This window comes from Topomyia yanbarensis, chromosome 3, assembly GCF_030247195.1.
Source record: "Topomyia yanbarensis strain Yona2022 chromosome 3, ASM3024719v1, whole genome shotgun sequence".
NCBI classification, from domain to species: domain Eukaryota; kingdom Metazoa; phylum Arthropoda; class Insecta; order Diptera; family Culicidae; genus Topomyia; species Topomyia yanbarensis.
Window position 1 is genome coordinate 379,401,662 of NC_080672.1, and position 15,462 is coordinate 379,417,123.

The 15,462-nt window shown below is 42.3% G+C and overlaps 2 protein-coding genes across 2 annotated transcripts in view; one reads left to right on the forward strand and one right to left on the reverse strand.

Moving 5' to 3' along the window:
* The window catches only part of LOC131692366 (zwei Ig domain protein zig-8-like), a 428,468-nt gene that overhangs the window by 90,486 nt on the left and 322,520 nt on the right, over positions 1-15,462 (forward strand). The gene's annotated exons all lie outside the window — the stretch shown is intronic.
* Positions 782-7,368, reverse strand: LOC131688266 (uncharacterized). Its single transcript, XM_058972453.1, has 2 exons — positions 1,125-7,368; positions 782-1,059 (listed from the first exon to the last, which is right to left on the reverse strand). Exon 1 carries the CDS (start codon positions 7,366-7,368, stop codon positions 1,360-1,362), a length of 6,009 nt encoding a protein of 2,002 aa, XP_058828436.1. The 3' UTR covers positions 782-1,059; positions 1,125-1,359.

Below are 15,462 nucleotides of genomic sequence, written 5' to 3' on the forward strand. Positions count from 1 at the left end.
TTTTAAAAAAAATATTCGAGTACCGGTACTTTACCGGTACTGAGGGCTTCAGTACCGTAGTACCGGTTCTCGCCAAAAAGGGTCGGTACTGCGAACCCTAGATCGCATCCCTAGAATAAAAAAACACATTAAATATTAATTCTCACAATCGCAACATCCTGAACAATCCAAATAAATACAGGAATTTGCATTTGATTAGTATTGTCTATGGAATTTGCGTAGCGATTTCATCTCATCAGAATGCGATACTAAATTTAAACGAATTTAAAAAATAATTTATTTTCTTATCATACCATACTACAATACGGAAAATAAATCTGTCAGAAGAACATACTAAAAAATTGAAATTTACTATTGCAATTGATTCTGTTAAACAAAAATATTGCTATAATTGGTTATCATGTAAAGAAAATCAAGTAGCAGCATTCAAACTAACGTTGGTGATAAAAAGAAGCAAGAAAACGTCTGGGTTTTCGCTGAATCATTTTGCCACATTCACAGATCGCTTGCCAGGATTTGCTAATTGGTATGGTGACAGGAACGGCTAACTTAGAGGTCACATATTATTAATGTCCCGGCATTGATGGTTCAGGTAGTTCAATATAAATTCCACAACTAATTTAGTTATAGGTTGCCCTTCACGCGCAATTTTCTCCTTATTGGTGAAAAAGTCTTCATTTTTCTCTACTAAAAAGAAGTATAGATCAATAAGGTTGTCAAATAAAAAATGTTGGGCAATAGATAACGGAAATTGATAAAAGAAACTATTTTGTTGGGTGGATTGAATAAACGGCTTTTCAGCATGAATCAGCTAAAAGCTGTGGAGCTTTATTAATGAAATGCCCTAGGAAACTTATACGCTACTTACATCGGTTCAATACGTAATCCTTCTTCTTCCCAACAATTGTGCAGGTGGAATACTATTCCGTTTAAAGCTACAATTTGGATCAAAATGTTAATTTTCAGGGCGAACAAATTCACGCCACGTTTGTCCTAACCTTAACTTGAACAATCCGACACCGTCCGTTCTGACCGACAGTATTCTTGTGCTACTATCACCTGTTAAGGAATATAATTCAGGGTAAGGATTAAAAGAATTCCTCTCCGACGTAGGTTCTACTTACGGGATTTAAATTTTTGCTTGTGATGTTCACGAATTCAATGGTCTATATTTTCAACTACTAACTAACAAATTTCATCTATATTTTTTCTTATATCTTCCTCTCATCTGTGCATGACGTCTATCTTTTTCTATCCTACCATTTCAAACGATCCTTTTTTCCTTTTTTTCTATCCTTCCATTTCAAACGGTCCTTCTTCCCTTTTCCTATCCTTCCATTTCAAATGGTCCTCACTACATCAAAATTGTCCTTCACCGACAGGTGGTCGACCGTGGAGTTGGAAGGGGTCAGCGGGACATACCGTAACACTCCCCGACCCGTAAGGCTGGTTAGCTATCTCCGGTTCAGCTTTACCTTCTGCTGTTCCCGGCTGAAGCCCCACCTTTTCTATGTCGATCCGCGCCAGCTTTGCTACAGGTCGATGCACCATTCCGTCGGGAGTCTGCACCACGGCATCGCGAACTCGCCCATCTCGGCCCACCACGACCTTGGCTACACGTCCTCGAATCCATCCGTTGCGTATCTTCTCCTCCACGATGATCACCGAATCTCCTACCTCGATCGGTTTTGTCTCTTCAAACCACTTGGTACGACGTGCGATGGTAGGAAGATATTCCCGCACCCACCGGCGCCAAAACTGATCTACCATTGTACGGCATAGATTCCAGTCGCTCCTGCAGGCTTGTCTTGGATCCGTAAGCGTCTTCGGAGTCTGCGTTACGCCGCTCGAGCTCATTAGAAGAAAGTGGTTCGGTGTTAGATCCTCCTGTTGCGCCGTCTCCAGAGGAATATATGTTAGCGGTCTCGAATTGACCACACTCTCAGCTTCCACTAGCAACGTTGCCAGCGTTTCTTCGTTCGGCGTTCGAGAAGACTCCATTGCAGCAAGAGCGGTTTTCACCGACCGCACTAGACGCTCCCAGGCGCCACCCATGTGAGGTGATCCAGGTGGGTTAAACACCCATTTCGTGTTCGCGTTGGTGAACGTTTCGGCAAGCTGGCGCTCGATTTTGCCCATCTCCTGCTTAAGTTCGTTGCTCGATCCCACGAAATTTGTGCCCCTGTCGCTGCGGATCTCCACAGGTGCTCCTCTGCGTCCGATGAAACGCCTGATCGCCATCTTGCAAGATTCCGTTGAAAGTGTGTGAGCGACTTCGAGATGGATTGCTCGTGTGGTCATACACGTGAACAGAGCTACCCATCGTTTTGCAATACTTCGGTTCACCCGCACGCCGATCGGCCCGAAATAGTCGACGCCTACGTAGGAAAATGGACGTACGTACGCCTGCAACCTGGCCGCCGGGAGTGGAGCCATTCGGGGTGTCGCCAGACTTGGCTTCTTGACTTTACACAAGGCGCACTCTTTAGCCACCTTACGCACGAACGGGCGCAGTTGCGATATGTGGAAACGCTGTCTCACTTCGTTCACGACAGTCTCGCCATTGGCGTGAAGAAATCGTTGGTGGTACCATTCAACCAGCAGTCTAGTCACTGGATGGCCTTTCGGCAATATTACTGGAAACTTAGTGTCAAACGCGGCGACGGTCGCAGCAGATATCCTTCCATCAGAACGAATAACACCTGGTTCGTCCAAGTACGGAGACAGTTTGTATATTTTGCTGGTTTTCTCTAGCCGCGCCTGTTGTCCTGGCTGCTTGTCCCGCATTACTGACAAAGTCGCCACCTCGTCCGGATACTGCTCACACTGCACCCAACGAAAGATTGTGGTTTCGGCTGTTGCTAATTCCTCTTGAGTGAGTGGTCCGTCCAGTCGAGTCTCTCGTTTTACCGTTCGCCTTAGATTTTGTACGTAGCGATGAACATGTGCTACCGATCGATACAAATGCGTCAGTTTCGAGAATCGCTCCCACCTCACAAGTTGTGGCGGTACGATAACCTCCTTGTGCACCAAACACGACCTCAGCTCTTCGTCGGTCGTCGCGCCGACTGAATCTGCATCTACGGTCCATTGATCTTCTGGCAAATATAAATCGTTGTCACCACGGAACCAACGGCCGCCTGAGGACAAACACGGCCCTTTTCCCCACTTTGTCGCATCGTCGGCGACGTTCTTTCTCGATGATATCCAACGCCATTGCTTCGCCTCCGACTTGGACAAAATCTCACCTACTCGGCAAGCTACGAACTGGCGATATCTTCGATGATCTGAATTTATCCAAGCCAGCACCGTCTTAGAGTCACACCATAACACTGTCTTCTCGACTACGAGCGAGTGCCCAGTGAGGATGGTCTTCATCAAGCGAACTCCGATTACCGCTGCCATCAACTCCAACCGTGGGATGGAGTGTGCCTTCAGTGGAGCCACCTTGGATTTCCCACCGACTAACGCAACAGAAATCCCATCCGGAAATACCGCCCGAAAGTAAGCGACACACGCATAAGCTTCTTCGCTAGCATCCACGTAGATATGCAGTTGCAGCGACAAGATATCTTTCACCGAACGTTGCGGAAAGTAGCAACGCGGAATGCTAATCTGGTCCAGATGTTTGAACAAACTCGTCCACCGCATCCACTTCCCAAGTAACTCCTCCGGAATTAGTTGATCCCATGTCGTCTTCGCCCTCCACAGCTCCTGGATTAGTACCTTGCCGTGTATGAGGAAAAAACACAACAATCCTGCCGGATCGAATGGGCTCATCACTACTCGCAGTGCCTGGCGCTTAGTTGGATGCTCCGCACCCACCGCTAGCGTCGTTGTAAACGTGAAGACATCGTCGACCGGCTTCCAGTACATCCCGAGCACGCGTTCGGTTGAACTGTTCTTGTCCAGCTGGAGACACTTTTCTGTGACTGGGTCTCTCTCCCCGACCCGTGCGAGAACCTCGGTGGAATTTGAAAGCCAGTTCCGCAGATGAAATCCGCCGAGAGAGTGGACCAGTTTGACTTCATGTGCCAGCTTCACCGCTTCGTCAACGTCGTCAGCGCTGTCCAAGTAGTCATCCACGTAGTGCTTCCGGATAATTGCGTCGGCTGCAACTGGATACTGTCTTGAATGCTCCTTAGCGTTCAAATTCTTCACGAATTGTGCCGAACACGGTGAACACGTTGCACCAAACGTTGCGACGTCCATCAAATACACATCGGGGGCTTGTGTAGGATCATCTCGCCAAAGCAGTCGTTGCGCATGTCGATCTTCTCGTCGAATCCAAATCTGGTGAAACATCTCCTTCAGATCCGCGCACAGAGCGACCCGTTTCTCCCGGAAACCGTATAGAACATTGAGCAACGTATTTAGCAGATCCGGCCCTTTCAACAGCATCGTGTTGAGTGCGACTCCATCCACTTTGGCCGCTGCATCGCAGAAGATACGAACCTTGGACGGCTTCTTGGGATTGATGACCACTCCTAAAGGTAAGTACCACGTACGCCGTGGATCTGAATCATCGAGCTCCTTCCGGGTCGCTTTGTGTATGTACCCTTTCGCTTGATACTCAGAAAGCTGTCTCCTCACACTTTCGCCGATGAGTAAATCCCTCTGCATACGCCTTTCCAAACACTGCAGTCGTCGAACCGCCATCTGGTAGCTGTCCGGGAACTCGAAGCTATCGTACTTCCAGAGAAGCCCAGTTTCGAATCGCTGTCCGACCCGCTTAGTAGTTTCCATCAGGATCCGATTTGCTCGTTGAGTTTCCGCGGACTCAGGATGGGCGACTTCCATTATACCCAGACTCTCGACTGAGAAAAACTTCTCCACGAGCTCATGTAGGGTCTGCTCGGCCTCCTGGCACTCGCATATGTGGAAACTATGAACGATATCCCCTGACTTGTCCTGGTTGGATCCGTAGACCGTCCATCCCAAACGTGATTTTGCTGCTATCGGCTCTCCCGGTCGGCCATCTCGTAGCTTGAGTGTCGATGTAACGTGAGCGTTGTCGTTTCCGATGAGGATGCGCGGTACCGCTTGATCGTAATCATCGATCGGTAGGCCCTTTAGGTACGGAAAGGTTTCTGCGAGTTCCGCGTACCGCAAGGATTGTCGTGGTAAGTCCAGCTTGCTTACGGTGCGCACGTCCGACAAAGAATGTTTGGATGCCCCTGACCGTCCTGCTATTTCCAATGCGACCCGTTGAGAATTAGCTTCTGACCTCTTCACGTTCGCCGTCCACTGCAAGCACAATGGTTGCGGATCTCCTACAACCCCAAGGTCCTTTACCAACTCTTCGTCAATCAGCGTTCTCTCCGAGCCGTCGTCCAAGAAAGCATACACGGACACAGATCGATTGTTCCCATACAAAGTCACTGGAATAATACGAAAAAGCGTAGTCTTCCCAGCGGAATGATGGTTGGTGACAGCTTTGGAACTACTTGGCTTAGCTTCATTCGATACTTGCCTGGACCCATTCTTCGCCGAATTTCCGTCGTTCCCAAACTTCTTACAGCCATTTCCTGGCGTCTTTCCGTTTTCCCTGGCCTGCTGGGCTTCATTTGTGTCCCGTTTGGAGTGCAGCAAAGGGTGGTGACGCCGTTGACACCCGTCGATATCGCATTGCTTGCGATTCTTGCAGGGGCGCCTTCCGTGTGCTCCAAGACATAGCCGACACAAGCCGAGTTTCTGTATTGTCTCCCAGCGTTCATCGACCGTTTTCTTGTCGAACTCTGAGCAGTCTTTTACCCGATGCCCCGGGTTTTTGCAAATGAAACACGCTGGGCTTGATGGGCGCATCGTAACGCCAGATGCTTCTTTGTTCGTCGCCATCAAAGAAGAATCCTCCATTGAGTGAGTTCCGCAGAAGTTTTTGTCCTTTCCGTTCTTCTCCTTCACTATTCGCTGCTGCTGTACAGGTTGCGGCCTAGGATCGTAGTTCACGGTCACGTCGGATGCCGCTCGCACGAGCGTCTGCATATACTGCGAGAAAGAACGCAGGTTCACTTCCCCGCAGCGCTGCTTGTATAGCGACCAGTCCAGTTTCATATGTGCTGGAAGCTTCTCTACCAACTCGAACAGTAGCATCGGATTGTTGAGATGCGCTTCATGCCTCCCGGCTTCCAGATGATCACAAAAATTCTGCACCGCCATACCGAAACCGATTAGCGTATCTAGTCTTTCCTGTTTTGGCGCAGGTACCCCTCGGATCCTCTGCAACAACGCATGGATCAACAATTCCGGTCTACCATAAAGTGTCTCCAGCGTAGCTAAAACATTTGGGACGCTCGCCGGTAGCAACAGTCGACTCCGCACCGATTCAAGTGCGTGCCCCTTCAAACACCGTTGCAACCTCGCCAAATTTTCCTCGTTCGAAAACCCGCACGTCTGAGTAGAGTTAACGTACGAGCTAATGAATAGCGGCCAGTCCTCCGGATTACCAGAAAAGATTGGCAACTCCTTGTTCATCACGTGTCTTGCCGCCAATTGTCGTGGTGTCGGTCCCCAATACGCCTGCTCGTCATGCAACGGAGGTTGCTGCGCACCAGCCTGGAACTCCGCAAACCGTGGTTGCTCCTGCGGTCCCAATTGGATTCCTGGTGGCACCGTCTGCCTTCTCGAAAACCTTTGCTCAGTGGGGATCACAGACGGTAACGGTTGGCCGGCGTACGACTGGGAATACTCTCCTCCCAGTAATTCTTCCACTGTCACTGGACCTCTAATTGGGCCTGCACTATCTCTATTCACTGCGGTCGATTGCGCGGCGATTGCAAAATTCGGATTACCAACTCGCGGGATGACAAACGAATTGCCTGCTGGAGGAGGCTGGGTGAGAGGAAAGGGATAGTTTTGGAAAGCATGCTGCTTGGGGATTACATTTGCGATGCCTTTGCTAGGCCCGGCGAGCGCGGAGGTAACCGAGAAAATGTTAGCCTGACCGCTACCAACTATTGGCGCTGTTGTGCTTTCGGCTCGACCGATAATACCCCCTAACGTTGGCTCCAACCCTGACTGCCCTAACGAAATACCTGCCAACGCTGCTTCTAGAATACCCTCGTTAATGCTAGTTGGTTGCTGCATGCCGTCCTGCCTAGCTTGTATTCCAGTTGCTGTCGTCGCATTACTCGTACCAATAGCTGGAGCCTTCTCCGTCGGGACAACCAACGTCGAATGGGCGACCTTCCACTGCTGTACCTTGCTGAAGGAACTCTGCACTGAGGCGACACTCCGGTTGTCTTCATTGCCTTCCCCACCTAGGTCAATCACCTCTCTCAAACGGAATGACTCGTTCATTACCGCCTGCTCTAGCTGCAATTGCCTCCGCTCAAACTCTGCTTCCTTTTTCTGCTTCTCTTGCTCCATCTTCCGCTCGTGCTCCCGGCGCTCCAACTCTATACGCTTCCTCGCCAAAGCCTTCTGGGCCTCAAGTCTCTCGAGCTGTAGGCGAGCCCTTATTGCTCCAGCACTACAGGTTGAAGTGCTCGTTCCTGCTTTGCTGTTAGCCTTGCTTCCGGGTGCATCAATCACCGGAATCTGTGCCGACGGTCTCTGACAGTTTGGGCATGTAAACGGTCGGTCTGTCGCATCAATGCTGTCGTTCACACCCACACAGGAAAAATGCCACCACGAATCACAGTGACAACAGCTTACCATCCGATCCGTGTCAGGTTCATTACACTGGTTACAGTGTGTTTCCACGGTGGGGGCACTTCCTGTACAATTCGGCATTGCTTCGTGGTTATCTTGGACGATCTTTTAGATTGTTGGGTGGATTGAATAAACGGCTTTTCAGCATGAATCAGCTAAAAGCTGTGGAGCTTTATTAATGAAATGCCCTAGGAAACTTATACGCTACTTACATCGGTTCAATACGTAATCCTTCTTCTTCCCAACAATTGTGCAGGTGGAATACTATTCCGTTTAAAGCTACAATTTGGATCAAAATGTTAATTTTCAGGGCGAACAAATTCACGCCACGTTTGTCCTAACCTTAACTTGAACAATCCGACACCGTCCGTTCTGACCGACAGTATTCTTGTGCTACTATCACCTGTTAAGGAATATAATTCAGGGTAAGGATTAAAAGAATTCCTCTCCGACGTAGGTTCTACTTACGGGATTTAAATTTTTGCTTGTGATGTTCACGAATTCAATGGTCTATATTTTCAACTACTAACTAACAAATTTCATCTATATTTTTTCTTATATCTTCCTCTCATCTGTGCATGACGTCTATCTTTTTCTATCCTACCATTTCAAACGATCCTTTTTTCCTTTTTTTCTATCCTTCCATTTCAAACGGTCCTTCTTCCCTTTTCCTATCCTTCCATTTCAAATGGTCCTCACTACATCAAAATTGTCCTTCACCGACAGGTGGTCGACCGTGGAGTTGGAAGGGGTCAGCGGGACATACCGTAACATATTTTGAAATCCAATACAGTGGTTTTCGGTATCTGTAAAACACCACCTCAATTCTGACCAATATCCTCAATCATCAATTTCTGTCATCTACCTCGACCAGTGATGTCCCTATCCTCTGTGCAGTAAAGAGAAATTGAAATTGCTCCCCACACTCTGGCAAGCAAAACGAGAGCGCTTCTCTTTCGTTCATATACACCACCGTATTTGATATGTGTAAGCGCACGTTGATGGCAGAGGTAAATTTTCATACACCCAACACTGGAACTATCTAGAGTGTGCAGAAGAGCTCTTGAAATTCTCTGTGGCGCGCTCAGATAAATTCGCCACCGCGCGCGCCCTAGAGTCGCTGTGGTGTATTCACTGGCGTGGTTTCACTGGCGTGTATTCACTGGCGTGTGATCTTTGGTTTGTTTTCGTCTTACAAGCGGCATTGCGGGTGAGTGATTTAATTTGCACAGGTTATTGCGTTGTGTTGTGTGGATGGCGGTGGCTTATTTCAAGCTTATATATTTTCTACTGAAGATTTCATAGTTGCTTGGTAAAGCTTGCGAGTTTATAGAGTGTTGTTACACTACCGTGGGAAACCTGAAGTATTCGAGCCTAGGGGCAAACAAGGAAAACGTTTTACGTATCAATGTATCGGCTGGTATAAACAAAGTTTTATAATGATCTGTAGTATCAGATTAATCGTATAACAGATGTAAGACGGAATTTGTACATCCACATTAGGAACGGCCTATTTTTTGTTCGACTGAATAACTCAATGGTAATTTAACTTATTTTGATTGCGAATTTGGCGACGCCAAAAAGTAAAGTGATCCATTACAAGTAATGTCCTGGTATTACACACGTTTTCGATTATTATCATACGCAGGCATTGTAATTCTCTCTCACTCACGCGAGAAGAGGCTTATCCGATGTCCAACTTTTCCGAGATAAAGTCCACATAAAACAAAATAATGTTCACGAGAATTCACATTGTTACTTGTTTTTTTCTGTAGCGCGTTATTAAAAATAATGACGTGCCAATTTAGAAGCGCTTCTATTTGACCGGTACAGTGCTTTCAAGGGGTTACAACACTGTAGATTTTTTAAAACATTTAATTTTTATTTATTGGTTGAATTTTGTTTACTGGTGCTTTAGGATGCTGAAAATGATATTCCAAAAAATTAATCGCGAAAACAATAAATAAATATTCAATTTTTTTCGCAACGCCTCTTATGTATACCTCGAGTATACTGAAAACGTTAACCGTATTTTTCTCGAAATAATTTTTTTTTGATCTGGCCGGAAATGTAACTCGAACAAATGATTTTTGATGAGCCTACAATTTTTACAGCATGTTCAAGATTACTTTCTCCAGCGATGTACGTGGGATTTAATTTTTTCATTGCATAATTTTTTAATAAGCAAATTTTGTGTCGATTTTTAACACATTTTCAGCGTGCCATTTCGCGAAAAATCAAGACATAGAAAAAATCTTACGTATGCTGCTTGCTGTCGTTCTAAGAAGTTTAAAAAGCTTTGGTTTTTGGCTCTGGATCAAAAATTACGGGACATAGAGTTCCGGCCGTGGACCGCTTCCAAAAAAAACTCCCCGACGGGAAAGTGCTGCACAGCCGCAAACTTGTGACGAAATTACTCGAATAAATCATTTTTTTTGCAATAAAGTAATGTTATATATCTCATTAACCCTCTGGAAGTCGCACTTATGACCCACTGAACGAGCAGCCGCTGATGCTTTAAGACGGGTTCGCTAGATTTTCAGAGCAGCGTGCACTGCCGGAAAGTTAAACAAGATCTCGATTCATCTCATTATTGCGTCAAGATAAATTCCCGAAATATGCCTATTTTTCGTGGTCTATAGTGGTGTAACCCCTTAATAATTAGTTCTGGAATCTTTTGACGGCATTTTTCTTCTTTTTTCATTTACATAAATTAGCTGGTTTTCTCTCGAATTTCCATGCGATGGAATAATAAGAGAGAGAATTAAAATTAAAACCTAACATGTTCGGGTACGAGTATAGCAAAGAAGTTCAAAATGGCAAATCCACCGTCTTTGCAGTGCATACTAAATTGTTCCAAAGAACGTTTATCTGTTTACCGTGATTTTATAATTTGTAAAACTTATAATATTAAGTTTATGTATCAGAGGATGTTTATGACCTCACCGAATAAAAATCTTCTTGTGTAAACCTCGAACCTATAGTTGATTTCGTGACGTGAGAATGTGCTTTTGTTTTCATTTCGATCCGAAAAGGGAATACGATCTACGTTTATCCCAAAAATTAACGTAAACTTCGTATTCTATACATATATTAATCAATTCACCTGTAAGTATTCATGCATACACGTTATCGAGTACACTTCCGTGATTTTTATTCTTAGTCCAATTAGGTGATTCAAATTTTCTGATAAATAGAAATATAGGATTCCTGATGAAATAAGTTTTTATGGATATTTAGTAAAATTATATCAGACAATACTAATTATCCTCAACATATTCCATTTTCTTCTCAAAATTTATCAATTTCGAATGCTCTAGTAATGCTAACAAAGTAAATACATAATAGTTTAATAGTTCCGCACTTAAGGTGTGAGTCGCATTTTAGTCATGCTTGGGTCAGTAAAAGCCAAATATTTTACGCTTTTTGGCTATTCTCGAGCGACGTAGCGATACAAAAAAATATTTCGTTCTAATTCTAATATAAATTTTTTGAAAATCTACACTTGTACTGCATTACAACGATAGCAATAGTTAGACTAATAATATAGTGCAATAAAAGCAGAATGTTGAAAGTTGTTCTACGTGTCTTATGAACTGCCCTAGAATTTTAATTGCAAATATGGGAAATCATTCAACGTATCTTTGGTATGTGTGCAAAGAACTAGAATATTTGAGTAAAAATTCTGCTAAAAAATCGATGAAGTTCTATGGGCGATTTCAATATATTAAACGAAAGCATTTAACCCCAAAAATGATAAAAAATGTTAAGATTGTTTATTAACCAATTTATGTATGTGAAACTTCTTGTACCATTACCACTACCATGTATCATTAATATAGCCATTGCTAATTACGGCTCCTATGGGACATGCAAACTATAGATACATTAGCTCAACTATATATAACTTTCATACTCGGTCATACAAACACCGTTTTGTTAAGAACCGGCCACCATACCAGAATTTGCTTTTTTCCATATATATATATATATATATATATATATATATATATATATATATATATATATATATATATATATATATATATATATATATATATATATATATATATATATATATATATATATATATATATATATATATATATATATATATATATATATATATATATATATATATATATATATATATATATATATATATATATATATATATATATATATATATATATATATATATATATATATATATATATATATATATATATATATATATATATATATTGACAACATACCATTCAAGCACCATTTTAATTCTTTCCCATTTTAATTCTGTCGATTGATGATTTTTTTTTACACGATGGCTTCTGAAGAAAGCTTCGTTGACACTGAAGTAGCCTGACGCTTTCTCCTATTGAGCTGTCGCCGTAATATTATAGAACGTAGTTTTTTATATCATGTTAATCTACAGGTTTTTGGAATCTTTGAAAATCCCTCGGAAATCCCCTGTTCGAAGATCGTGCAAGATGTTTTCATAAGGCGAACTTTTTTCTATATTTTCGTTGATATAAAAGTTCGCAAGCGATCTTTTCTTCTTCCGATATTTGCTTGAACCGAATAATGTTCCCAAACATCGGCACTCTTGAAGCTTACTGACGATTTTTTTCCGTAGCGATATTTTATATCAGTGAACTTTTTATTAGAAAATCGGCGATGAAAAGATTCTGTTGTGAAAATTGATATTTTGATATTTTCCCAACACTACCTTTTTGATAAAACACCTCATTCAAGAAAGTTATAATGAGGAATAATTTATCACACAAAAATCGCTTGTTTAAACTTGAGGAAACACCTTACTTGTTACTTGAAAATACGAAAATTTCATAGAGATTGACAAAGATTCCGACAGATACTACCAGATACCTAATACTTTGTTTTGCTGTTGATATTACATGCAATGAATCCGTGCATTATAATTACGGTCTAAAATACTAACTGACGCAAAAATCTAGAATACGTATAATAAACATTGTTATAACTCTTCAAACATTCGCTTACGCCTGCTGTTTAAACTATTTCCACGCAAAATAATAGACAAATTAAAAAATGAATAACGGGTGTACGCTCAATTGTGATGTTGTATGTAAATTAATTATCGTCACAAGCGTATACCTAATTTTAAACTTGTAGGATTAAGTTATAATAAAACTATTAATACTTATAACAGGAGTTTGCATATCAGGTGCCTCTGGTCATTATAAAACTCTCTATACGATGATACGTAAAAAGTTTTCCCAAATTGCTCCGAGGACTGAGTACTTTTAGTTTTGCAGGTAGTGTAACAATACTTTATAAACTCGTTCGCTTTACCAAGCAACTTGTATGAAATCTTCAGTAGAAAATAATATAAGCTTGAAATAAGCTACCACCATCCACACAACACCTGTGCAAATCAAATCAATCGCAACAACCTGTGCAAATCAAATTAATCTCACTCGCAATGCTGCTTGTAAGACGAAAACAAACCAAAGATCACACGCCAGTGAATACACGCCAGTGAAACCACGCCAGTGAATACACCACAGCGACTCTGGGGCGCGCGCGGTGGTGACTTTATCTGAGCGCACCACAGAGAATTTAAAGAGCAAGAGAGCACGGTTATCTCGCACCCAACTACCTCAACACCAGCGCACACTTGAAATCGGTCTATACAGCTCCGAAAGAAAGAGCGTTCTGCTTTTTTCTGTGGTGTGTGATCATTGTATCCTCGGTGTAGGCATCACACTTACGCGCCAGTGCATCACTAGGGTGAAATGCCATCACTGACCTCGACCAATACTTTTCAAATGACACCCACATTGATGATGGTTTCATTGTTTTGTGGTTAGCGGAAGCCGCCATCTTGAATATCAAAATGGTCTCAATCATCAATTTTTGACATCTACTGTTACCCATACTGATGAAGTTTTCACTTATTTGGTCATAATTTGGTCAATCATCAATTTCTGGCATCTGCTGACCACCTTCCTGGAAATTACACCTATAGATTTTTATGATTTTAACTGTTTTGTGGTCACCGGAAGCCGTCATCTTGGATTTCAAAATGGCTTTACCTATCACCTTGGACCTTGCACTATTTCGACTGTTTACCTGAATGTCATTTGACTGGTGCTCACATCTTAAACTGATGCTCAGGTGGCATGGCTCTTTATTCACTGTCGCTTTCAAATGAGTCGCAGTTGATATTCAACTGCTTTCGTTTGATCCTGTCAAACGAAAATTTACCGCTTCCAACGGATGTGTTAAATGAATATGAATTTTACCATAGCCGACTGAGTGGTTGCGTCCATTCAGTTTTGATTGAATGAACTGAAATTTTACTGCAATGCTACTGACATGTGGGAGATTGATTGTCGTAAATACACAGTATAATCTAAGCATAGATAAAGCCACTTTTCAAAATTATGAAGGAAGGAATAGGTTATTTCAATCGCATTATCATTACTCGAACAGTAATAATGTTAATAACTGATTCCATTTTATCCTTCGGTACAAACTCCAACTTCACTGCCGAAACGAGAATAACGGTGATTTGTTTTTAACATCTATTGTATGTGCTTAACGCAGTTAGCTGACTCTATATTATTCCGTTTGCTAGGTGAGCCTTTCAGAACCGTTGACGTCGATGACTGCAAACAAACTGAGAATAAATTTAGATTAAGATTGAAAGCTCCTTGAGTTTTATCTCCTTGTGGATAGGTTCGTCTATGTACGGAGAACCATACATACGCAATTGCAATAACTGCAGTGCAGCTACATATCATGTGATTGGAATCCGTAATCAAATTCACAAAGATCACACAAATATTACTCAGCACACTGAATAGTAGCCATGTGATAATAGAGTTTGCAACGTCCAATCAGTTTCGACATTTTCGCACTTAGCTCAGACAGAAAAGTTTTTGTTTAAACCCAAGTTTACACAGGCCATTGTTCAAAGCGGCGCACAGTGGTTTTTTTTTGCCAAAAACACGCGATTAATTATTTACACAAAAACGGTCAAGTTTAGATCAATATTGTCTTCTGAAAGTGTTATCAGTATTTCAAGACCTCTTCTGGTTTAGTACATTGAGTGAATAATCTCCCTAAAAGTGAGATATTTTTCTTATTTTTTTAAATGTATAGATAATGAGATTATATGTTCTGCAATGTTATAGAGCTACTTTTTGCTAACAACTTTGCTTAAGAGTCCAAAATTGTATATTCAATACTTGTGAAGTTATAGTGCCTTTTTTATGGATAACCCCTTAAAATCATTTTTTTAATATAACTTTTTTGGTATCGTACCTATGAATTTAGAATGTTCTACAAAGTTATTTGCGTCAATGCCACCCGTAACTCTTTAGAAGAACGTTTTGTTCTAGCTCTTCTATCTTCGAAGTTATTTGGCAATTTTTGAAAAAATGGTGCTATTTACCAATAGCAATAACTTTTGAACGGGCAAAAACGGGCAACCAGCTATAGTTATAAACATTAGTACAGCAAATGAAATACAAAATCCAATTTATTTCATTTGTCTACTGTTGTCTCCGGTGCTGTTATGGACGGTTTAGGAAGCGCTTTCCGCTGCTTAGTATGGATTTTTCATAAGGTGGAATTGCTCATATGTTCCTCGCTGGATTCTCTTTTTACGTATGCATGTGCAGGAAAAAAATTGAGAGAGAAAAAGAGAGAGAGAACAAGAGAGAGAAAGAAAGAGAGAAAGAAAGAGAGAGAGAGAGAGAGAGAGAGAGAGAAAAAAGAAAGATTGGAGAGGAACGCTAAGCGCATAACTTCTGCGAAATCGCG